Genomic DNA, 26,689 nt, shown 5'->3' with positions numbered 1-26,689 from the left:
CATAGCTTCATGTTCCCCTCCCCTACAGACCTGGCTGGCCACAGAAAGGAGAGAATACTGCCATCATACAAACATGTGGTGTAGTGCATGTGTTCCCCTGTCCCTGTGCTCTTCCTGGGATGATGTGGCTCTGCACCACCCTGAATACAGCCAATGGCTAATCCCATTATCATATTCTTCTGTAGTTAATTTGTTTCCCTTGTATTTTATCAAAACAAGATTCTGGGACAGGGGTAGTCAATTATTCTTTGTCAAGGTCCAAATTTCTTGATCAAGGTATAGTCAAGGTACAGACTCCAGAGAAAATAATACAAATACAATACCAATGATAATAAAACAAAATGATTTTGCGGTCCATTCAAAAGCATCTGGCAGTCCAGATTTAGCCCACAGTCCATCAGTTGACCACCCCTGCACTAGAAACGGTCACTGAAGTCTAAATGTTGAAAATACTAGAAACAAAATACTTCTGTATATCTTGAAGTAGAACAGATAAACACGCATCTTCAAAAGGCCAAAGCAAACTCAAGGTTATTTACTGTATCTTGATCCTGAGTTTTCAAATTTGTCAGTTACACTGTACATAAAATGCTTTTCTGCCTTTTTTTTTAAATTTCAAATTAACAGTAGCATCACTTACTCGATATCTAGTACCATGGATGGACTGGACTGGTCCTTGTCCTTTTCATCATTATAGAACAAAATCTTTTTACTGCTTACCACAACATACTGAAAGAAAAGGAAAGGGAAAAAGGTTACACACACACACACACACACACAGTTAAGTACCAATAACTGGAGTTTTTCCAGGATGAACCTCTGCACTACCTCACTATTGGGAGACGTGCTAGTAGTTCAACTGGGTTGGCTGAAATCTCTAGAAGCAGTGACTACTGGAAGCTCCAAGGCACTCCCTCCTTGCAAACATTTTGAAGGTGAGGCAATAGAAAGGAGTAAAATGCTTTCAACTACTTCTGTTACTTCCACATTTAATTCCACAGCCTAGTAGTAACAGGGATCTGAGGAAGTGGGGAAGGTAGGAAGTAGCATGAATGTGCAAAGACTCATCTTGAAAACTCCAGTTACTAGTAAGCATTTTCATATCTTCTTGGAGTGGGCCTCTGCATATTCCCACTACCTGGAGTCTAGCAAGCGGTGCTTATCCTCCCCAGAATGGTCAGGTGAGGAGTCCTATTTAAATGGGGACTGTAACATAGCTCTCCCAAATGGAGCATCAGATCTTGATGCCACATCCACCAAATAGTGTTTTGGGAATGTACTGACTGATCTTTACACAGCAGCTCTGCATATCTCAATTACTGGGATATACCTAAGAAAGCATAGACGTTGCCTTGGCCTTGGTTGAATAGACCCCAAGCTCCTCTGATAGGGACTCTAGGCAGTTTATAGCATTCCTTAATACTGAGTCTGTCAACTTGGACACCTGCCAAATTGCAATGACCTGACCCTTGTGATTATCCCCACTGGAGAAAGCTTAAGTGAATACTTATATCCTTTTGACTTATGTAAATAAAATGCTAATACCGTCTTTGCCTCTAAACTATGCAATTTCACCTGTCCTGGATAAGAGTGAGGCTTTCTGCAAGGATACTGTCCTTCCCTGCCAGATGGAGAGCCACACACCCAGAGGGTCGCTGTCCTCCTGCAAAGTTGTCAGGAGTGGATCTTTCCTTGCTCATTGATACAGCACATGGCCATGAAATTGTCAGTGGCTACTGTACTACATGTCCTTGAATACAAGAAAGAAACTACTTGAGAGATCAGTAAGTCACCCACAACTCTAGAGTTGAGCTCCTTCCCAGACTCCAGTAGCCATGGACTCTGAAGCACTGGCAGCAAGTGCCCAAAGACTGGCAGTATCTGAAACATTCCCTATTCATGAAGCTAAAGGATGAACAAATTGTTCCTTGTCTCTTTGACTCCACTAATCGAGTAAGAAGCATGTCTTTGGGTAATGTCAGTAACAGGAACTTGTCTCCCATGTGGGATATTGTGTCTTGCCAACCAATGTTGGAAAGATGTCTCATTCTCAGCCATGCAAATGGAGCACAGTAAATTACTGAGACCATTAAGCCTATTAGCCCGAGGAAGAATATTACTGGCTGGGACGAGTAATCCTTCCAGTTCTCTGTGTCATGAAGATTTTGAGGTACCTGTTGTAGGGAACATAGGCCACACTGGGACTTAGAACTGAGTAAATTTAGTCGGCCAAATGTTTAATAGAAGTTAGCAGTACTAAGAAATGCTCAAAGCAGCTTTCTGGCTTCTAGTCAAAATGTTGTTAGGGTAAGGTCATTCACTTCCCTAAATTCTGCACCTACTTCCCCAGTAACATAATTAACTTACTGTCATGAAGATGTGTGGGAAAAAATGGATATGTGAATGCTGACAAGGCATAAATTATATTTATACAATTAAGACATTTATGTCTTGGACTTAAGTGGAAGTTTGCCTACCAGCTCCTTAGCACATGGCACCTCCTTGCAGCCTGCTTTCAAGATGCAGCCGTTTGCTATTATCAGCTAATCGTTGCAAGACATCCACACTAACCTGGAATCTTCAATGTGACTTCAAGATCAAGATACCAGGCCATTGGCTCACATTAAATTATGGCTACCAGGCTGTAACATCTAATTGGCCTTTGACGATATTAGGGTATCCCCTGAGGTGGAATAAAGGGATGCTGATCCCTAGAACAGACCCAAGCTATGCAGAAGGAACGGGTTGGGGCTCTCTCTCATAACCACCACCACATCCAAAATTGTATCCTGTTCTTTTCCATGGACTGACCATCCAAAGAAGAGGTGAAAGACTGACCATCAGCTAAGCCAAACCTGAAGTCTACAACCGAGAAAGATAAAAGAGATCGGGTTTCCCTGCCTATATGTAACAAGCCTTCATTGATAAAAATACTGGCAAATATTAGCTTAGTTCCGAATTAAGTCCAATCCTGTGAGCTAAAAACTTTAAGACGACAGTGCAAAAATCCTTCTGTACAGCAATTTGAGGATGGTGGAATCACTCTAACACTCAGTGTGAGTGGCTGTATGCTGAATTTCCCACCTCCCCATCATTAACTGTTCCCTAAAGGAGTCAATACACCCTTAAGTCTGTTCTCTAAATAGTAAGATCTCTAAGTTAACCCAGTGTCATTTTAAAACTGCTATAAGCAAGGGATTCTAGAAACCATTTTATATCTGTGCAAGACTGCCAGAAAGATGGAGACATTGCCACTTACCTTAGTAACAGGCAAGCCGGATAACTGAACCACTGATGTATTGATTATATTTCAATTATAACATAATGTGACTAGTGCATCATATTACCGTAAATTAAGTTCAGAAAACTAAGTTAAATTAGCTAGTGACATTTTTTCTAATCACATATTTGTTTTAATAACTACTTGCTTAATATTTTAATACATTTATAAAAGATACAGACTGGTTTCTCTCTCAAAACTTCAATGCAGACAAAATAGCCTACGTAGAAGAAAAAGATTAAATAATTAACCATTCCTGAGGTCATCCTATATTTATTTTAATTACTTAAAATAACACCCTATTATTCCTGCACTGTCTTTGGAGAGAAAATGCCTTTCTGTACACCAAATCTGGGACTGAAGTTATTAGAAATAATTCATTGAGTAGAAGTGAAATACTTCTTCTCGTTGATGAGGTAACCAACTCCTAAAGTAGTTTGCATAGCTTCTATGGATATGTCTACACAGCAAAGAAAAACCTGCAGCTGGCCCGGACCCACCTCGCAGGGTTCTAGAGGCTGGGCTCTAACCAGAGCCCAGACATCTACACATCAGTAAAACATCTCCGCAGCCCGAGCCTCATGAGCCCAAGTCAGCTGGCACATGCCAGCCATGCGTCTAGTTGCTGTATAGACATACCCTATGAGAACCCCCTGGTATTGACACCCTGAGCAGCCAGTCATTGATACAAGGGGAGAGGGTGAATGATCATCTGCGCAGATCAGATGCCACAGCAGAGAGACACTTCATGAAGAATCAAAGAGCTATAGGGAGACCAAAAGGGAGGGCCTTGTATTGATAGTGGTCTTGTCTGACAGAAAAGTGCAGACACTTCCCATAAGAAGGCCTCATACTAATGTGAAAATAGGTGTGTTAGAATGAAAGACTAAACCAGTCTTGAAAGGATATAGAAGAGATAATGGAAGTCAAAGAAAAATGTACTATATCTGAATTTTCAGATGAAAGAATTCAACTTCCTGAGACCCAGAATATGTCAACCACCACCCTATACCGGAAACCTACTGACCGCTATACTTACCTACATGCGTCCAGCTTTCATCCAGACCACACCACACGACCCATTGTCTACATCCAAGCTCTACGATACAACCGAATTTGCTCCAACTCCTCAGACAGAGACAAACACCTACAAGATCTCTATCAAGCATTCTTACAAATACAATACCCACCTGCTGAAATAAAAAAACAGACTGACAGAGCCAGAAGAGTACCTAGAAGTCACCTACTACAAGACAGGCCCAACAAAGAAAGTAACAGAACGCCACTAGCCGTCACCTTCAGCCCCCAACTAAAACCTCTCCAACGCATCATCAAGGATCTACAACCTATCCTGAAGGACGACCCATTACTCTCGCAGATTTTGGGAGACAGGCCAGTCCTTGCTTACAGACAGCCCCCCAACCTGAAGCAAATACTCACCAGCAACCACACACCCCACAACAAAAACACTAACCCAGGAACCTATCCTTGCAACAAAGCCCATTGCCAACTGTGTCCACATATCTATTCAGGGGACCCCATCATAGGGCCTAATCACATCAGCCACACTATCAGAGGCTCGTTCACCTGCACATCTACCGAGGTGATATCTGCCATCATGCGCCAGCAATGCCCCACTGCCATGTACATTGGCCAAACGGGACAGTCTCTACGTAAAAGAATAAACGGACACAAATCAGACATCAAGAATTATAACATTCAAAAACCAGTTGGAGAACACTTCAATCTCTTTGGTCACTCAATTGCAGACCTAAAAGTTGCAATTCTTCAACAAAAAAAGCTTCAAAAACAGACTCCAACGAGAGACTGCTGAATTGGAATTAATTTGCAAACTGGACACCATTAAATTTGGCTTGAATAAAGACTGGGAGTGGATGTGTCATTACAGAAAGTAAAACTATTTCCCCATGTTTATTTTTCCCCCTTACTGTTCCTCGCACGTTCTTGTCAACTGCTGGAAATGGCCCACCTTGATTATCACTATAAAAGGGTTTTTTTTTCTCTCTTGCTGGTAATAGCTCACCTTAACTGATCACTCTCGTTATAGTGTGTATGATAATACCCATTGTTTCATGTTCTCTATGTATATAAAATCGTCCTACTCTATTTTCCACTGCATGCATCCGATGAAGTGGGCTCTCGCCCACGAAAGCTTATGCTCAAATAAATTTGTTAGTCTCTAAGGTGCCACGAGTACTCTTAATCTTCCTTTGGCATCAGGAAATACCTGGAGTAAAACCCTTTCCTTTTGGACTCCGCAGGAACACACCACATTGAACTTCAGGAAGGCCACACTGCCAGGTCAACAGGAGCCTGTGTGAAGGATCCCTGAAGAAGGATGAGTATGGGCCTTGGGGAGATAATATGGAGTGAAACTGGTTTGCATAATTGGATTCCAAAAATATCCATGGTGATTTTGCAGTTTGTTGTGTGAAAGAATGCTAAGTGGTCTTCAAATGGGAAAGGGAACCAGAAAACATGGTTAAGACTGGTTCTAGGCTTTTGGGCACCCCAACAAATTTGAGGTCTCAGGGATGATGGTGGAGAAAAGTAAATGGTAGAACACCTTTTTGTCACTTTAAAACTATAATTTCTCTTCTGCTACTCCTGTTAAGGGTCCTACTGATATGGTATCTCTTCAGAGGATGGATAATTTTGCTTCCCTTTGAATAGGAGAATCTCCACCTGCGCTCAAACTTGGAGGATAAATCAGACTCTCAGCCATGTGTGCTGTTTGTACTAGCCAAGGGGACTTCCCTGGAAGCAACAACTGACAAATCAAAGAATTCCCTCAGGGCACATCTGTAATTGATTAACCTTCTGTGATTTGGGCCTTGTCTAAATTTCTCCAATCTTTGGGTGAAGTCTGGGTGAAGACAGTCATCTTGTCCCACAAGAAGTACTGGTAGCAGGACACGACAGATTAGTAGTTTGCCACTGACTGCTTAATGTGACCAATGAAAAGACCTTTCCAAACAATACTGTCTAGCTTCTTGCCCTCTTTGTCTGATGGGGTGGAATGAACTCGGCTACCAATAGGGCATTCCATAACCGTGGACACAAAGAGAGAATTTGGAGCGAGGTGGGTACTGGAGAACATGAAACATTCAAGAGGGGCTTGTTAAGTTATATCAGCCTTTTCAGAAACAGGCCCAGATGCTGGATTAATTCAAATACCCATGTCTGTTTGCAATTAACCACACAACATGGAAAAGGTCACTTTTGCCCTTTCGCCAGATGTGCGATTTTCTGAAATGCCACTGCAGGTATGTTGAGAGTGATAGCCATTCCCTCCACCACTCAGAAGCCATTCACTCCTAAAACTGACAAAGGTTCTCTGGAGAAGATGTGAAAGAGGCCCCAACATTCTTGTATAGGGAGGCTGAAGAAGTCTGGGCACTGGGATCCAAAGCTGGATTCATAGTAGTGCTATCTATGGCTGCATCCAATTCATCTTAAGACAGCTATCTGTGATCCACATGAGAGACTGATCTAGTGGGTCCAGAAGCGGCAATGGGTACAAGGCTTTCAGCACTGATGCACAGGAAGAGCTTTTTTAACGCCTCCCCAAGAAGAAGGATCCTTGTAAAACAGCTGGAAAATCGTTACCTCCCCTGTCTCACCCCATATACAGATAGGTTGGAGGCTAAGTGAAGGGGGCCATCACCACAGGCCCCATTATTCATACTTGTATCTTGAAAACATGCCAGTAACCCTGATAAAAATCCAACCAGTAGGGGGCTGGGGATCCTGATCTGCGCAATCCTCTATTCTGATAGACCCGAGATACTGTTTTATGCTCCAGTCCAAGCCCCACATCTCCTGCACGCTTTTGATGTCTCCCAAAGTGTGTGAAAGAGGAGAGCAGTCAACCCATAGATAAAGATCTGAGGGTATAGTCAAAAGCAGATCCAAGAGTGCTTCCTTGCAGGAAGGTGTCCCTAGGGGTCAACTCCTGAATAGTGGTCTGGCTAGGCCTTTTTGCTCCTGGAGAAAGATTAGTAGTTGAAGGCCTCTTGGAGACCTGTAAAGAACACAGAGTTCCAGAAATCTTGAGTGTGCAAGATTTAGTTGTCACAACTGCTTGACTAAGGATAACCTGGAGCCAGTTCTAATGCTCCTTCTTCGCCAATAGGGTGAAGCGCTTGCAGGAGCATCTAGTGGGCTCATGACCTTCCCTCAAGCAAGTCAAACACCAAGTAAGGGCCTCTGAAACCAGTTGGGCAAGAAGTACATCTCTTAAACCCCATTTTTTTTATGACAGGATCCATCATTACATATCTGCAAATTTATGGCAGGCACAAAGACTACAACTACATTACTTGCTAACACTAAAAACTACTAACTTATGGCATTGAGAAATAAAGTTTCTGTAATGCTGTTTAAAGACCCAGCTGAGATTCCTGGTCTGCACACTACCATGGCTGAAAGGAAATGACGTGGTTCAAGCACCCCACACCCCCCTTTATAAGCTTCTCTCCAGAACGTTTGGAGCTGGGGGATGCAAAGGAGGCACACACTGCTCCAAGAGGTTTCCACTGGTCCAGCTACACTACCAGCACATTTCCCAATAGTGGGAAATAAATAGCGATTCACTCAAACAAGAAATGGGATTTTTGTGCATAGGATCTAGAACAATTTTGTGGAAGAACCCCTCTCAAACTTGGCCACTTAATATAGAATAGTCCCTGCATAAGTCTTAAATAGACTTGGCAGAATCCGATTTTTTTTTAAATTATTTTGACAGATAATTTTTAAATTCTTAAAAATAAACTGATCTCTTTATTCTTTTAATCAATTTAAATTTTTGTTGCAGGAAATTGTGGGGAGGTTAGACAATGTGGGGAGGAGTCAGACAATTATTTAACGATAGTGGACATTGAGATTGAAAAAGTTAAAGCATTATAATTGTTAAAACAGAAACTGTAAACATCACATGTCAAAATATACAAAGTAAATATCCTTAAATTAAACTTGAAAGTTCTCAATCAGAATTTTTTTAAATTTTTGCTTAAGTGTACATTTCTGTTATCATAGATGGAAATATTTTTTGTGTTTGTGTGCGCACAGTGAAATCCATATTTATTGATATTTACCAATAAAAATATAATCCTTCCAAGCCCCCTTAAATAAAAAGTTTAGGCCTGCGTATCTGCATAATTTTGGATCTATTTGCTACTCTCCTAAACCTCTTCAATACTGCTATGGGGAGATGCAATGAGCATATCCAAAGCTTACTTAACTAAATTAAAAGTTTCTAAGAGTATTAGATTAGGCCCTTCGTACACAATGGGTATGGATGGACCCCTATGTAGTTTCTTTCATCTGTAAAGTGTCTTCTGTGAACTCAGAAAGGAGATGGGGAGCATTTAGTCCTTAATTTGTTTTATTGCCAATTATATAATCATACTTAGACCAGTTATTCCTCTGCAGAACGCACTGTAAAACATCTTCACATTGCTGGCAATGCTTAGTTGCCATGAAAAAAATCCAAATATTGCAGTTTGAAAAAAAAAACAAACCAGAAAATCCACAAAGCAGACTTAGTCCTACTTGAAAAATTTTTTACTGCATAACTCTAGATGCCAGATGGAACCCTGAATTTTGAAGTTGTCTGTGTCTTCCTGCAATAATGTAATACATATAAACTAAATTACTCAATTTTTTTTCTAAATGTAAACTGCACAGTTAATATTAATATGCTTAAAGAGCTCTATTCCGGGATGGCAGGGTGGGAATGAGGGGAATTATTTCATACCTGCTTTTTCCAGCCATGTCGTTTTATATTTCCTTTGTTTGGTATCGAAAGCCAACCCTCAATTCTTGACTCTGTTTTAAAATACAGGAAAATTAAACAGTCTTAATATATTATAATAGAACAAAATAATATAACAAAGTGCACTTGACGTCATGCGGCAATAGGCAATTACCCAATAGATCAGCAAAGCAGGAATTAAAAGAATAGCTAAATAAAACAAGGATATAAGCATTTGTATTTCATGCTTCATCACAAACTAACATTTTATGTCCACACAGCTACTGCAGAAAAAATATCAAGCTGTTTTCCATAAGGCTAATATCTAACACTGTATTTAAAAAAAAAAAATTAAAAAAGCCAGACAGGATGCTTTGGTTTGAAAAATGTGTTGCAGCTTAAATGGAAGATAATTATAAGATTATCAATGTAAATATCATTTAACTTTCAGAGTGGCTATATGAAAATATTTAGCAGAAAGATTCTGCAAGTGAAACAAACCAGAGCCACAATTTACAAAACACAGAGGAAGAATGCACAAGAAAACAAGCAAAGGTACGCAAGTGTCCCATTACTCACAGAAGATAGGAACAGAAGATAAATAAATAAGGAATGCAGGAAGAATCAACTAGATATAAAGAATAAGAGACAAGCATTTTATTTGTTTTTCAAAGGACAATTTTCTGAGTATTCTGATAATGAATTTTCTTACAATATAGCTACTGAAATAACAAATCATTATTTTGAACACTGATAAAAAAAACCTGAGGTTTCCCACACTGACACTTAACATTTTGGCTATCACTACAGAAAACTCTAGCTATCTGATGTTCTAAATGTATTTCTATTGTTTGGGGTGCATTTTTAAAAATATGCATGAAACTGATGATAGTAGTGAAACACCGTCTGGCTTTCAACTGAGTTAAAATGACATGATGGATATTCAACATGGAAAATCTATTTATAATTACTTAAGTATAGTTTTATAAAAGGAAAACAAGAATCCTAAAAAGTAGTTTGTTTAAAAAAAAAAAGTTACCAGAGAACAGTAACAAATATATAAATCAATCATTCAGCCATAACAATGAATTTGATTAAAATAAGGCTAACAGCATTTCAATATCCCAAGATCATCAACTAAACAAAATTATTTATAACTTTCTGTCTGTATATTTCTCCAACACACACTACCACTGTAGGGATAATTCTGGAAAGCAGCTGATAAGATTTAGCCATGCAAGTATTAATGCACTGCTGTGAAAATATACCCAAATATTTTTCCAAACGTCCACATATTTTGTTGACTAAAATTAGGAAGAGTTTTGCCACCCTAATTTTCCAAAAAGAAAAATTATTTTGCATGCATTATTTCAGTGAAATGGTAACATTTCTTGCATTAATGCCTATAATAAAGACAACATTATGTAATCACTTAAAACTGGGTTACTTATCAATTATTGGAATTCTCTTTGAGTCTCTTCTCCACACTCTACAGATGTTCCCCAAACCACTTGAAGAATGCAGAGTCATTAAAATCTTGAAATTCAGATAGGCAAAGTGCATGCCAGCATTACCTTTTTGCAATCAGAAATTTATCTGCCATGTAAAAGCCAAGGAAATGCCCTTTTCTCTGCTTCTCACGTTTTCAAATCTATACACATATATTTTTAAAAACCTCCTAAAAACCCTCTCTTTGCTCTCTGACTCAACATTCAATAACTTCCTAGCAGGGAATATATTTTCCTCAATCTCTATAGCAGTCACACTTAAGAAATTTGTTCTGTTTTGAAATATATTGTTCCTGTGGTATTCTCAATTAAGCAAGAATGAATATCACTAAACTTGGTGTAATTTCTGAAAATCTAAAAAAAAGTTAGGGGTTCAATCCTCAGAGCAAAATAGAGTAATAGCTGTCATGAAGATGAAGAGGTTGTGCTCATAAGGACACCGATTGTGAGCAAATTACAAAGGCTTCTATTTCAGTATGTGGCCTGAGTTCCTTGACAAAGTAAGTTTGCAGGAACAAGAGAAAGTCTGAGATATTTACAATGTTTCATTGACTGAATGTTGAATTGGTTGATATTCTTTTCTGTGCACCTGCTGACAGATCTGTTCCAGTGTGCAAAGTACATTTGTATAGGGAATGGTTTTCAAGCTACAAAGAAGCACCTTGCAATTGAAGATATGTGCTCCTCAATGTCCTGCTTTTCTAGGAGGCTCAAGATTCCTTAGTATCTAATGAGCTCTTGAAGGAGTACACATTTCCTCTCAATTAGAGACACTGATGGTGTCACATGGGTTTCTTTAGACTTTAATTTATTGTCCTGTTTTATTTGATTTAACTGATTGCCAGTTAACTTAACCAACACAATTTTAAATGCAGGTCTAGTCACTCCACAAACATTTGATCCAGGACAGAAATATCTGGTGTTATCCTGAAGAAGTAACTCAGAAAATATAGGATGGGTGGGCTAGTGTGGAATAGTCATCTCATAGTTCTGCTGAGACAGCCTGCCTTCATATTAAGGACACCCTACAGGTACTTGGCTCTGAATGATAGAACATGTTTCTGCCAATCTGAACAGAAACAAGCCTTCTGGTGCAACTGTGTCCCTTCAGTCCTTCCTTGCCAAATGAGGTAGGATATGGTGGTCAATTTTTTTTTAACATAAGGGTAAGGTGTTCCTGTTGAAAGACTAACTGAAAGGGAATGAGTGCAAGGCAGACTGTCCTCAATTTCAGAAAATTTATGTTGCTTTGCCTTTCTTCCCAGGACCACTGTCCCTAAGCCAAGAAGTGCTTCCATCTTCTCATGCTGCTGTCCAATGTGAATACTGCTCTAGACTCAAACCTGCAGCAGAATGCCCTTCAAGAATCTCTCTTGATTTGTCAGTTAAAATGAGTATGCTAACCAGACGAGGTACCATCACTTTAAATTCCAGTGTATTTTGTATTCTCATAGGGTATTTTGCTGGGATACATCCTCAGTGTTTCATGATCCAGCAACCCCAGGGTATGTATACCAATATGCAAAGCCATTAATCCAAGGATATTTAGAAATATTCAGATTGTGGTTCTCATGCAGTCTCAGATTTTAGAAATTACAGGTAAGGTACACAATGTTGTTAGCGGAGTCTATCACTACTCCCCAGACTGGGATTTCTGGATTATATTCTAGGATGGTGTTTGGTCAATCACAAATACATGTTCCTAGAGAGAGTCAGAACAGTTATCTACACAACCCTCTGTGTCCTGAATGAATTGACATCTCAAATAAATGTAACATCCAGGAACAAAGTGGATCCCTAGGTAGTGAAGGGTAGCAACAATGGTCACTAGCACTTCTATAAAGACTTAGGGGTGGCTGAAAGGCTGAATGGCAGTGCTTTTTACTGGTAGGCTACTAAAGTCAGTGTAAACCTCAGAAACATTTGATGGGTGGACCTGACTGAGATGCAGAAAGGCCTCTGTCAACTCTACAGAAGTTAAAAAGTATTCCTGGTTGCATACTGGTAAAAGCTGAAGGCAGGATTTCCCTTTTTTGGGCATTTGTTGAGTGCTTTACATAAAGAGATAAGAACGGCCATGCTGGGTCAGACCAATGTGTCCATCTATCCCAGGATCCTATCCTCTGATATCAGATGCTTCAAAGGGAATGAATGGAACAGGGCAATTATCAAGTTGTCTAGTCCCAGTATCAGGCAGTCTGAGGCTAGGAACATGGGGTTGCATCGCTGACCATCTTGGCTAATAGCCATTGATGGACCTATGCTCCACGAACTTACCCAATTCTTTTTTGAACCCAGTTATAGTTTCAACCTTCACAACCTCTCCAGGTTTTGTGGTTCAGTACTGCCACAATTTTATCCTCATGATTTTATCAACATAAATAAGATTCTGAAGCGATTTAACTCCTTCTTGTGGGGAACCTGGTGGGGAACCTCCCTGGTTTGGAGCAGATGAAACACAAGTATGTACATGGTTAGAGCGAATTATTGAGTACTTTTGGTAGTTTAGGACTTGATATAATTAGGACTCGACAGTTCAAGACTGCCCTTCCTAGGCAACATAAGACTTCTAATATGTTGACCAATTTCAGGAAAATTTTATGAGTTCAAATTATAAGAGCTCAGAAATTAGGCAAGGAGGATCAATGGAGGTTCTTTTCAGATAGGAGATATTGTCGAACATAGGACTTGATGCCAGTTAGCAACATGAGGAAAGCTGCCAGCTGAAGGTCTCTGATCCCTTTTCAATACCTCAGTAAATGGTATGCATTAAGAAGTGCTATGAAGGAATAAAGTTCCTTGAAAAAGACCTGGATATTTCTGACAGCTTGGAAACAACAGGAGGGTTCCTAGAATCTGACACAAGGGGAGATGTATTTCTACATGGATATGACGACTGTAGGAGTCACCACCAGCAGATTTGGGAGGGGTTTAACATCAAATATACCAATATCCTGAAGATGTTCCTGGAACAAATACAGCAGACATACGCCCTTTAGGTTTTTAACAGTCTGAATTGTGCTAGAAGCCAGAAGACTTATTACGCAGCGCAGCAGTTGTGAAGATTTTGACACACCATTAACTGACTAAGAACACATTTTAGAAAAGGTATATAATTTAAAATCAACATCTAAAATAAAAAACAAAAATTAACTAAGGGAAGACATGACACCAATGCAGACAAAAGGGGAGGGAGGCTAATATCTAGAAGGATTCACGAACGATTGTTACATACCTGAAATTCAAGATTTCAGCTATTTAAAGATCTTTGGAAAAACTGCAGTGTGAAGATCTAGGCAGCGGAAAGTGCATCGATAGGAAGAGAGACATGCCTAAAATGTTTCTTTTACACTGCTCATCCTCTGACGTCGTATGGTCATGTGTAAACCAATATCCCTTGTCTAAAATGCTCTTGATGACATAGGTCCTACCCTTGTTTACAGATATTCAGATGTATTCTGCTGCGGTGTATTCAGATTTTAAAAAGTCACATGACAAGCATATTTACTACTAATTTCACAAGGAAAATTATATCCCTGTATATAGAAAATAAGCCTAATAACTTTACCTTATGGGCATTTTACAGCACAGCATATTATTGAATGTTGTTCTGTATCAAAAATAAATCTTGTGTGCTGGGATAACAGAGATCAGGTTATACTCTTGCAGCACCACAAAAAGTAACTAGTATCTACAACAGCAGTTCTCAAACTGCAGTCCATGAACTATATGCTCATGGTCTGCAAAGAGATGGTTAGTAACATGATGCTCTCTCTCTTTGTTTTCAGCTACTGAATCACATCACATAGCTAAAAATGTATTAAATATTTTCCTAACATTTACTTTCCAGGGAGGCAATTTTTGTCATTGCCACAGCGATGCTATGTGAACTCTAGGGGAGGTGGTCCAGAAGGCAATTTTGCATTACAGTATGGTCTACACTATGAAAAGATTTGAGATACCTCATTTACAACACATATCACATCCATTATATTCACACAGTGCAGCAACAACAGCTGTAAGGATGGTCTCTTCCACTGACTGGAAGTGATGGTTCTAACCTGGAAAGACTAATTTCAGATGAAACTAAGACAGTGCTCTATAAAAAGCTAGCCAAGCTATGAAATCCTACCTGGCCTCCAACATAAAAAGTTAACACTATTTTCCTGCATTCAGGACTTCAACAAAAGATTAAGTACATGTTTTTTTAAAAAATAGTTAAAATAATGGAGAGGGGATGCAGAAAAGGTAAGAGAAGCCATTTTAAAAGGTGATGGCCAACAATTTCTAAGACTAAGTATATATACACAAAAGACAAGTTGTCCAAATGCATAATTCTCTTACCTGTAAGGTTTCCATCAGTTTCGTCTGGCTGGAGGCTGGCAACACTGGTAGAGTCCATTCCTTGCTGAAGGTCCAAAATTTTACTACGCAATTGTTCTATATCACTCTCTTTACTATCCAGCTGCATCTGAAGTTCATTCCTATATGTTGACTCTTCTGCTAGTTGCTGTATTTATATATATACACACAGTAAGCATATGATCCAAAGCGAACATGGAAACAAAATAATAAGATATTTAAAAAATTAAGAATGAATTATGATGGATTACAAGCTTTCAGTAAATCTATGGATTAATTTAGTAATATTACTATTCATTTGGAATCTTTTACTATTCTATTACAATAATAGAATTCTCTGAATTGGTTTGGGCTTTTGTTTGAGACTAATATATGCTAATTAAACAATCAGCCCAGTTATCAAGAACTTGTGGGAATACATTAAGTTAGGAAATAGTCTGATTAATTTCATTAATGTTTTTCTTAAAAAGAATATCCCCAAATATTAAATCAGCCATTTAGACTCTAAATTAGAGCAATAATAATTTCTTTAAGTTGTAATAAAGCAAGCTAGAGACCACATAAGGGGAATTTTATACTAGAAAGTACCAATTTACATCTGTAAACTACTGTAAATTGGTTTGCAAAAAACTATATTATTTATGTCATTTTTTTCCATTGTTCAGTCAGTCAAATGCATGGCGTCGGATTTGTTCCCTGGCAACTGTCACAATGAAATGGGTCTATAAAGTAGATTCTACTGTATTAGGAAACATAATCAGTGTTTTGGACAGAAAAAAAAAAAAGGTGTCTTCTAGTACATATATTTGGTTCATAATTGTTACTTTTAAGGAAGATAATGCCTGCACTCTCTTTCCCTTTGGACTGGATCACAGACTACCACAAAATAGGAAAAGGTTTTACCGCTTGCATTTCATTGAGCTCCTTCTGGTATTTCACTACCATCTGATTGAATTTCTCTTTTTCTTGATTAAGCTCCAATTGTAGCTTTCGGTTTTCCTTTTCTTTTTTCCTCAAATCTTGTATATTAGCTTTCTTTCTGTCTATTTTAAAATCTTTCCGATTCATTATCTCAGCCAATTTGTTCACAGCCTGTACAAAAAAAGTACATGAATTAAGAGAGATGCTATACACATAAGCTTTTGTAAAGAACGTAAAAGTTTCTCTTGGTTCAAAACCACGTCAGAGAGAAAAAGATCATTTGGGTTACAGAAGCCCACGTTATATTTCAGCATGACATCATACTGAAGACATGCATCTAGAACTCCGTGCCTTTCTATCCCCTTGTTATTGCAGCTGTCAACCTGACTACTAAAATACTTACATTTCAGTAAGAAAAAGTAGAAATAAGAGAGATGTAAAATGTAACATTTCCAATTTTGGAATAGATTTTTTTTAAATGAGCTGAGACCATCTTTAAAAAGTGTAGATTTCCCAGAACATAATTAATTATAGAAGTGAATGCACTGGATACAAAAAAGCTCCTATTAACATGTCATCTGTGGGTCTGATCCTGCAAACCCTTACTCTCTTGAACATTCCATAATCAAGTGAAAAGTTTACAGGATCAGAACCTATGCTTTTAGCTATAAATTACACTAATGCAAATTTCAGATTTATAGATCATCACGAATACAAATTTCATCTAGCTATAGTGCTGAGAAGTAATCACACAGAGTAATTCATTAAAATTTGAAAGCTATTTATCTGGTATGCCACCATGAAGTCAACATGCTCATATTAAAATGTCTAAAAATTAATACCTGTGTTTTAAGAGTTCTTTCAGTGTGAAGATTCTTCTCATAATGCATTCTAATATTGTTGATTTCCTCTTCTTTCTTCAATTTAAATTCTGTTAAAAATACCATTAAACTTTCTAAGATATACATTTTATGGCAAGAAAACAATTTTTAAAGGTCATTCATTTCTCCATAGTATGTGGGTTTTTTCCATCTTTCTGTTCTTTGACTTTGCATACAAACACAGACATTTTGTAACCATAAAGACCATTTATTTAATGATACTGGAATATCACAAATATCTCACAAGAGAATACTTCAGATAGATAGGGCAAAGCTAAAATGCATATATATGTAGCTCCTAACCTACTGTTATAACATTTTTGACCACTGGCAACACTGAGCAGAAGTTTTCAGAGAACTGTCCACAGTGACGCCAAAATCTCTTTCTTGGATGGTAACAGTTAATTTAGAACCTATCAGTGTATATGTATAGTTGGAATTATTTTTTCCAACATGCATTACTTTTCATTTATCAGTGTTGAATTTCATCTGCTATTTTTGTTGCCTAGTGACACCATTTTGATATATCCTTCTAATTCCTTGCAGTCTGCTTTGGACTTAACTCTCTTGAATAACTATAATTTGCAAACATTGCCACTTCACTGTTCATCCCCTTTTCCAAATCATTTATGAATATGCTGAACAGCACAGATCCCAGTACAGATACTTGGTGGGACACTGCTGTTCACCTCTCTCCACTGTGAAAACTGACCATTTGGTCATACCCTTTGTTTCCTATCTTTCAACCAGTTACTGATCCATGAAAGGATCTTCCATCTAATACCATGACTACTTAGTTTCCTTAAGAGCCTTTGGTGAGCAATCTTAAAGGCTTTCTGAAAATGCAAATATATTATATCAACTGGATCACAATTCTCCACATGCTTGTTGATTCCCTCAAAGAATTCTAATCGATTGGTAAGGCATGACTTCCCTTTACAAAAGCTGCATCAACTCCTCCCCAGCAAATTATGTTTATTTACACGTCTGATAATTCTGTTCTTTACTATATATTGTATGAATGTGCCTGGTACTGAAGTTATGCTCACTGTCCATTAAATGCCAGGATCTCCTCTGGAGCCCTTTAAAAATCGGTATTACATTAGCTACCTTCCAGTCATCCGATTCAAAGGCTGATTTCAGTGATAGGTTACATACTACAATTAGTAGTTCTGCAATTTCATATCTGAGTTCCTTCAGAACTCTTAGATGAATACCATCTAGTCCTGGTGACTTATTACTGTTTAGTTTTTCAGTTTGGTCTAAAACCTCTTCTATTAACACCTCAATTAGGGACACTGTTTCAGATCTGTCACCCAAAAAGAATAGCTCTGATGTGGATATTTCCCCCACATGCTCTTCAGTGAAGACCATTGCAAATAATTCATTAAGCTTTTCTACAATGGCTTTGTCTTCGTCGAGTGCTCCTTTAACACCTTTGGTAAAATCCAATATGGCTCCAATTAATTTTATCTTCTGCATAGGGATCAATACTGGTATTTCTTTCCTAACAGTCCCAGAAAAGAGAACAATCAAAGGATGTGATGAATATTGTTCCTCTACCTCTGCCATAATCTCCCACAAACTAATCAATAGTCCAAATATGGGCATACTTGGATCCCCGTTTTTCTGAAGTAAGCTGCTACAACTAGACACTTTGCAAATACTCTGGCAGTGGCTGATAGGCTGAATGGTAATTCCCAACCACAAACATCAAATATCATCTGTGGAATGGGTGGATTGTGATAGGGGAATGTGTCCTGAAGGTCGAGAGCAGTGTACCAATCAGTCATTTGGGCACTGTACCAGTCAGTCTACGGATGCGATGATGGTGGCTAGGGACACCATTCTGAACTTTATCTTCCTGAGGTAAGTGTTCACTCTTCTGAGTTCTAGGGCAGGCCAAAGTCCCCCCACTTATTCTTGGAGATGAGGAAGTACCTCAATTAAAAAGCCCTCCCTCTGAAGCAAAGCAGGGGTATTGTGCCAAGAGCCAGAAGTGACTGGACATCTTGGTCTAACAAGCTCTTGTGAGAGGGGTCCCTGAACAGGAACAGGGAAGGTGGGCAAGTGTTGAGTATGGACTAAATTAAATCTCAGATCCCACTCCAATGATTTCCAGTACTCATCCATTTCTTGTTATATCAGTCCAGAAACAGTGGAAATGAGACAGGCGGTCCCCAAAAGGGAGGAGATGGGATAGCTAGATCTATAATAACTTGTAAGATATTCCTGGGTGAGCAATCAAATTTACAGCCTCAATAATGAAGACAGGTGAGATGAAGTCCCAACTGTTTATACGAATTTCTCCCACAAACTTCTGTTGTTTCCTTTGAGCATCCATTTGTCAGTACCGATAGTAAGCAGGCTACCTGTGGTAAGCTTGAGGTCTGAAATGCTTATGTTTGGGAGCTGGCATGCATACCCTCAATGACCTGAGGGTTGCTCTGAAATGGAAATACACCTGACCTTTGATCAGATGCAGAAAATGCACTGCTGAGGCTGCTGTTAGCTGTCAAACCACCCGAAGGACACAAGAGGCTCTGATGTGTCTCCCTGCCAGTGTAAAGCTCACCTCTCAACCTTCAAATCTGCTAGTATGTGACACCAGCAAACAAAATGTGGGACAAATGACTGAAATACGAAACATTATTTTGGTGATTCAAAGTATAAGGTACAGATTATTGTGGTTTTAAAGTACAAAACCTGTAAGGTGTCTTCTCACAATGTTTAACCACATACAACCATAACCCATAGATCAGCAGCAGAGTGGCAAGATGTGGGTCTGCCATGTAAGAGATCTGGACTCCACTCTTGACTCTGTCTGCAGTGACCCTGCATACCTCTCTGCTAATGTATTTTAAAAATGAGAGGGAAAGATGTGTGTGCAGCAACTCATACTTGATTGTGTTCTAGGTTTAGAACCTTAACCAACAATAAGGGTAACGAAGAGCATGGGAATATAAACACCATACTAGAGGTGTGATTTGAAGTCAAGGTATACTTCCAGCTCAGAGGATTTGTAAACCTGCCAAAAGTAAATGATTTTGGAATGCTTATTATTCTCTCTGTAATAAATCTATTTTTCATCCAACCACCATGAAAAACTCAAATAGCACTCAAAAGAGATTAAATTTTATGTTTTGATTTTTGCCGTTTTTATGATATTTTTACAAAACAAAGGTTTAAAAGTCTTGTCAAAACAAAAACTCAAATGCAGCCTTAACTATGGTGTCATGACCAGATCTGACAAAACAAAAAAAATTCGTACTATAATTTTCAAAGCTCCATGGAAATTTATGCGCCATCATGAAGATTAGTAGACATGGAATATGAAGAAGAACGTTTGTTTACTTCTGGTCTGGGAAATTCTTTCCTTATATCATGTTTAACAACATATTCTGATACAATGTTAAGCTAAATACACTAAGCTTATTATTATTATTATTATTATTATTATTATGTATTCTTTTCCATCATAAATCATGAAAGGATGGGATTTGCAATCTCTCTATACAAACTAAATGGGCTGGGAATTTGGCCCACAAAACCAGCAGATTCAGGCAAGTCTTATAAAACTTTTCACTAGCTCCTGGCTCCTCAGTCTTTTCTCATCCTCATGGCAGTACAGGCTCCCTCAACAGCTACGTCCACCAGAAATCCCTAGGAGCAGAAAAGGAACCACATGTCCCCCATCACATGGGGGGAGGAAGTAATTAATTTCATGCTGACAGCATGGAAAAGATAAGGTCCTTAATACTGAAGGAAAAAATGGCCAAAACTGGTTTTCAAGTCTGTAACAGCAAACCTATATTTCTCTGTAATCAATTCTGCATCATCCTAATATAATTTAAAACTTAAAACATGCCATACCTTCCTCCTGTTTCTTATTTTTTTCAAAGAGCTCTGCATTTTCTTTTGTTAGAAACTTAACATCATTGGTTAATGTATTATTTGTTTCTTCCAGCTAAACGAAAACAAACAGATTTTAAAACAAAGCATTTGCTATACATCCTACCCATATTCAAAACTGTATTTTTTCTTTAAAATAATCTTAAATCAATAATAGTATTTTACACAGAATTACCATTCTTAGATTGCATACTCACTAATCTGTTCATACTTCAAAACTGTACATAAAATTCTAGATATTTTACTTCTGATCCCTCTTTCTTTCACATAGACACTGGGTATACAACTCTCTCTAAGAAAAGGACTAGGTCTACTTTTATGATCCATGCAGCGTTGAGCACATTTTCAGTGTCCAATAAATAATACCCAACAGAACTTAAGGAATTAAGCAGAACTTCAGTGTTACTTTGTTCAACAGCTTTCAGTAAATTTTAAGGAACGTCTATGTAAACGATAACACGTAGCTACCTACAACTGAACCCAGAGAATCAGGTGCTTGTTATGAAATTCCAAGATTTCAGGCTTTCCATAATTATTTAATATCACTCTCAGTCCATGGAATTTACATTTGAGTAGTGTTATATATCATGGAAAACAGACAGGCACATATGGGTAAAAAGAAAATATTTGTTTTTTGTCAAATGGGGCACACAGGATTTGTGAAATGAACTGTAGGGGGAAATTAATATTATTTGCCGATATTAGCTCCGAATCAGGATCATTGTGCTGGATGCTATACAAACATATTAAAAGACAAAAAGACTGCAGTTATGTTCAGTAAGAAAGTTTTGTTTGAAACCTACAGAAATACATTGAATGATTGTGTGTTGAGTTATGTTATCAATAATATTTGAAGTTGACAATTTATGGGTAGGAAGTTCCTACTTAGATTCCATATTGATGCAGTTATTTAAAATAGTCTCAAATGAAAATGGGGCATTCTGGAAAGTGAAAGGTTATTTCTTGGGGCTATTGCACGTGTAACATTACTGCAACAAATGTTACTTCAAATAATTTAATGTGGGGGTGTAAAGTACATAATAGCATGCAGAAAAACAATGCATTTTGGTCATCATGCGCAAAATTTTACTGCTGGGTTATGTTAGGCAGTATCTGAGTGCATGCATGCCTCTGCATGCAGAAGGCCAAAGTGGAAGAACACAGTTTAAAGGTATTATAAAATAGAAATATTACACTGCAAATTAATAGGGCTTGTACTCTTAGTTAACACATTACTGTAAATGTAATGCAAAAATTAAATGGTTGCTCTTTTAAGTTGAGACTTCCTAGCTTGTATATTTTGATTTAAAAATATTTGCCTGGAGAAAACCCAGTATCTTTCAAATCCTTTCTGAATGAGGAAAGTGATTATGTAGTCAGATCCCTGAGTACACTATTAAAGAAACTGATGATTTAAAAAATATATAGTGATGAATGGTGGACTGACTGAAAGATACTGTGCTTGATTTTCAACTTGGCCTCAACCCAGACCCTCTTTTTGTGTCCACATTTATTTGGGAGCTCAAATAATGTAATTTAAATGTCTAAGTACCTGAACGTGCCCTCAGATATCTAAGTGGCAGCAATTATGTGCACAAATAACAGCAGATGCAAAACTGCCTCAATTTGCACGCACAAAGATGCTGGACTTTAAAAACCTGTCTCTAAATTTTTATGCACACACACACACACATTTTTAGTTATAGTTGTAATGTTTGATATTTTTTTTTGACAATAAAGCCACTTTTTATACATTTAAACAACAACAACTTACCCGGCTTACAATGTTGTCCTTGTCAGTAATTTCTTGTCTATTTCTTGACGCTGCTTTCTTGCTCTCCTGAGTCAATTCAAAATACTGTTCTTCCAGGAGACCTCGGGCCAACTGTTCTGACTCAGCTTTGGTTTCAGCCAGATCCAATTGTGCAGCAAGAGTTTCTCTATAACAGAATGTTAAGATCTTATGTTTCCTGTGGAAAATACTTAATATTTGCAGGGAGAACAAACAAGCCCACACTGTACTTTTCAGTGCATCGTTTTTTAAAAAACATTGCCTTTAAAGGATTGAGGGAAGCAAATAGGTCTACATTAAAAAGGGATATGACACCTATGTAATGCACTACAAAAAGACATAGGTCCTGTCCATATCAGCACTTGATACCATGTTTGAAACCTTTTTCAACCACGGTTACTGCATAAGAGTTGTTACATTTCTAGCATCCACAGTTAATGAAGTTAAAGGGACTAACTTGAAGGGGAAAGGAGTCCAGGAGAGCTGGCTGTATTTCAAGGAATCCCTGTTGAGGTTACAGGGACAAACCATCCCGATGAGTCGAAAGAATAGTAAATATGGCAGGCGACCAACTTGGCTTAATGGTGAAATCCTAGCGGATCTTAAACATAAAAAAGAAGCTTACAAGAAGTGGAAGGTTGGACATATGACCAGGGAAGAGTATAAAAATATTGCTCGGGCATGTAGGAATGTTATCAGGAGGGCCAAATCGCACCTGGAGCTGCAGCTAGCCAGAGATGTCAAGAGTAACAAGAAGGGTTTCTTCAGGTATGTTGGCAACAAGAAGAAAGCCAAGGAATGTGTGGGCCCCTTACTGAATGAGGGAGGCAACCTAGTGACAGAGGATGTGGAAAAAGCTAATGTACTCAATGCTTTTTTTGCCTCTGTTTTCACTAACAAGGTCAGCTCCCAGACTGCTGCGCTGGGCATCACAAAATGCGGAAGAGATGGCCAGCCCTCTGTGGAGATAGAGGCGGTTAGGGACTATTTAGAAAAGCTGGACGTGCACAAGTCCATGGGGCCGGACGAGTTGCATCCGAGAGTGCTGAAGGAATTGGCGGCTGTGATTGCAGAGCCACTGGCCATTATCTTTGAAAACTCGTGGCGAACCGGGGAAGTCCCGGATGACTGGAAAAAGGCTAATGTAGTGCCAATCTTTAAAAAAGGGAAGAAGGAAGATCCTGGGAACTACAGGCCAGTCAGCCTCACCTCAGTCCCTGGAAAAATCATGGAGCAGGTCCTCAAAGAATCAATCCTGAAGCACTTGCATGAGAGGAAAGTGATCAGGAACAGCCAGCATGGATTCACCAAGGGAAGGTCATGCCTGACTAATCTAATCGCCTTTTATGATGAGATTACTGGTTCTGTGGATGAAGGGAAAGCAGTGGATGTATTGTTTCTTGACTTTAGCAAAGCTTTTGACACGGTCTCCCATAGTATTCTTGTCAGCAAGTTAAGGAAGTATGGGCTGGATGAATGCACTATAAGGTGGGTAGAAAGCTGGCTAGATTGTCGGGCTCAACGGGTAGTGATCAATGGCTCCATGTCTAGTTGGCAGCCGGTATCAAGTGGAGTGCCCCAAGGGTCGGTCCTGGGGCCGGTTTTATTCAATATCTTCATAAATGATCTGGAGGATGGTGTGGATTGCACTCTCAGCAAATTTGCGGATGATACTAAACTGGGAGGAGTGGTAGATACGCTGGAGGGGAGGGATAGGATACAGAAGGACCTAGACCAATTGGAAGATTGGGCCAAAAGGAATCTGATGAGGTTCAATAAGGATAAGTGCAGGGTCCTGCACTTAGGACGGAAGAACCCAATGCACAGCTACAGACTAGGGACCGAATGGCTAGGCAGCAGTTCTGCAGAAAAGGACCTAGGGGTGACAGTGGACGAGAAGCTGGATATGAGTCAGCAGTGTGCCCTTGTTGCCAAGAAGGCCAATGGCATTTTGGGATGTATAAGTAGGGGCATAGCGAGCAGATCGAGGGACGTGATCGTTCCCCTCTATTCGACATTGGTGAGGCCTCATCTGGAGTACTGTGTCCAGTTTTGGGCCCCACACTTCAAGAAGGATGTGGATAAATTGGAGAGAGTCCAGCGAAGGGCAACAAAAATGATTAGGGGACTGGAACACATGAGTTATGAGGAGAGGCTGAGGGAGCTGGGATTGTTTAGCCTGCAGAAGAGAAGAATGAGGGGGGATTTGATAGCTGCTTTCAACTACCTGAAAGGGGGTTCCAAAGAGGATGGCTCTAGACTGTTCTCAATGGTAGCAGATGACAGAACGAGGAGTAATGGTCTCAAGTTGCAGTGGGGGAGGTTTAGATTGGATATTAGGAAAAACTTTTTCACTAAGAGGGTGGTGAAACACTGGAATGCGTTACCTAGGGAGGTGGTAGAATCTCCTTCCTTAGAGGTTTTTAAGGTCAGGCTTGACAAAGCCCTGGCTGGGATGATTTAACTGGGAATTGGTCCTGCTTTGAGCAGGGGGTTGGACTAGATGACCTTCTGGGGTCCCTTCCAACCCTGATATTCTATGATTCTATGATTCTAAAGACTGCTCAGATATCATGCTCTATACTGTTTGGGTAGTTTCTGCAGAAGCACAGTTTTTTGCAACAGTGTTGTGTCTAAGGGTCCACTTGCCCTACAAATGCAGCCATACTGGGAGGTTAAAACACAGTTGGCCCCTGTAAGCTAGGTTCCCTTTGGTGCCAACTGGTAGAGGGCAAAGTGGGTGCATATGATTTTACAGGGATCCCTTGGGTCAGATATATGCATAATAGTTCACCAAAGAGTGGCGTGCAAAATCTCTCCCAAGAGCTAGAAGCCCACTGGTTGTCATAATCACTGCAAAATGTATGTGCACATGGTATACTAAAAATTATGTTGTTAAGGTTTTGGAGTTATGGCAGGTCACCAGGAGATGACACACCGTGAAGATGTTCCTTTCAGGCAGGAGGTAACTGACACCAATCTCCATGTCTGGCCATTTGTTTATTATATACCTACTATATGCATACTGGACCAAGTGTGAATGGAGTGATTGCAAAATCTGCAAGTGAGGAAATCTACAGGAAGCAACATACAGGAGAAGGGGTGTCCTCTTTATGAAGATCGACAAAAGATTGGTCTAGTATACCTTGGAGTGCAAATGAATACATTGAATCCTTCACCTAGAAGGCAAATTGACAGCATGCTTGTCTCATGAAAGGTGCATCACAGCCAGCCTGGCTGTAAAGCACTGCAAGGATTTTGGGTGAGCAATACTCTAAAATTAAGGAGATACTCGAATGTCTTAAGGTTGGGATCTTGAATGTGTGTTATTTTATATGTAACTATTTGTTTCCAATACTTCTAATTGCTACTACTTGAATCTCTAGGCTTTGTTAAATAAACTTATTCTTGATTTCACTATAAATACATCTAAGTGCTAAGCAGTGATCCAAGATGGAACTTGTAAACTGGGGTGTACTTGTAAGCTGCATTTGGAAGAAGTGAATCTGTGGAAACTGTGAGAGTGTCCAGCAGACAAGGGCCAGTACTCCAGGGAGACATTTGGAAGGTTCAAGGGCTGGGGGGTGTGCCAATCGGTAACCTATAGAGTGACAGTGTGGCCTGCAGGGCCTAGAGAGCAGTGTTTGTGTTGCCTATGGCCAGTGGAGTTAGGCAGCTGACCCACAACTGGCACAGTTCAAGGATTTTTCATGTTAAGGGAAGGTTGTAGCGAGTTGCCCCACAATCCAGGGAAGCATCACAGCCCCCAATATGGTAAAAAACATGGTGGTATGTTACAATATAGAGGGGATATTCACAGGTTCCCCAAACCATACTAAAGCCAGGTTAAGTTTTTACTGGAGTATGAGGTTATATTAAAGGCCTATCCATATTGCAATATGAAAATATGCTTTCATAGTTCAACGACAACTGTGCTGCAGCTGAGTCCCTGATTTCGTGTATTTGTAAGAGGGCCCCTAGCGTAGACAGGCAACAATCAGACAATTAGTTTGGAATAGCTCATGTATAGATCTAATTAAAAATGTATACAACATATCTTATGCTGAAGGGGTAAGGGAATAAAAAGCCTCCATAAGACGACAAAAAAATAAATGGGAATGGAGAGAAAAAAAAAGAAAAAAAAAGAAAAAAAAAAAAGAGAAGAGACACCGAAAGGGCTAAAGGGAGTGTCTCTTCCCTTGTCCCCACCTTGGGGAATTGAGATTCTCCTACATTTTCTTGCTCAGGGCTGTGATT

The 26,689-nt window shown here is 39.2% G+C and overlaps 1 protein-coding gene across 4 annotated transcripts in view; it reads right to left on the bottom strand.

Moving 5' to 3' along the window:
- ROCK1 (Rho associated coiled-coil containing protein kinase 1) overlaps positions 1 to 26,689 on the bottom strand; it is a 182,150-nt gene that overhangs the window by 13,171 nt on the left and 142,290 nt on the right. For 2 of the 4 annotated variants that reach the window (XM_073331427.1, XM_073331428.1), the window contains exons 23-29: positions 22,415 to 22,580; positions 20,602 to 20,695; positions 16,690 to 16,778; positions 15,830 to 16,018; positions 14,909 to 15,074; positions 9,060 to 9,130; positions 641 to 729 (exon numbers count right to left, since the gene is read on the bottom strand). In XM_073331427.1, coding sequence (XP_073187528.1) covers positions 641 to 729; positions 9,060 to 9,130; positions 14,909 to 15,074; positions 15,830 to 16,018; positions 16,690 to 16,778; positions 20,602 to 20,695; positions 22,415 to 22,580 — 864 coding nt within the window. Of the gene's footprint in view, positions 1 to 640; positions 730 to 1,575; positions 1,751 to 9,059; positions 9,131 to 9,616; positions 9,685 to 14,908; positions 15,075 to 15,829; positions 16,019 to 16,689; positions 16,779 to 20,601; positions 20,696 to 22,414; positions 22,581 to 26,689 lie in introns of those variants that run through there. The other 2 variants (XM_073331429.1, XM_073331430.1) reach the window with 2 other exon arrangements.

The sequence above is a fragment of the Lepidochelys kempii genome, chromosome 2 (genome assembly GCF_965140265.1).
Source record: "Lepidochelys kempii isolate rLepKem1 chromosome 2, rLepKem1.hap2, whole genome shotgun sequence".
NCBI lineage: Eukaryota > Metazoa > Chordata > Testudines > Cheloniidae > Lepidochelys > Lepidochelys kempii.
Note: the sequence above shows the minus strand (reverse complement) of the source record. Positions and strands in the feature narration are given on the sequence as shown.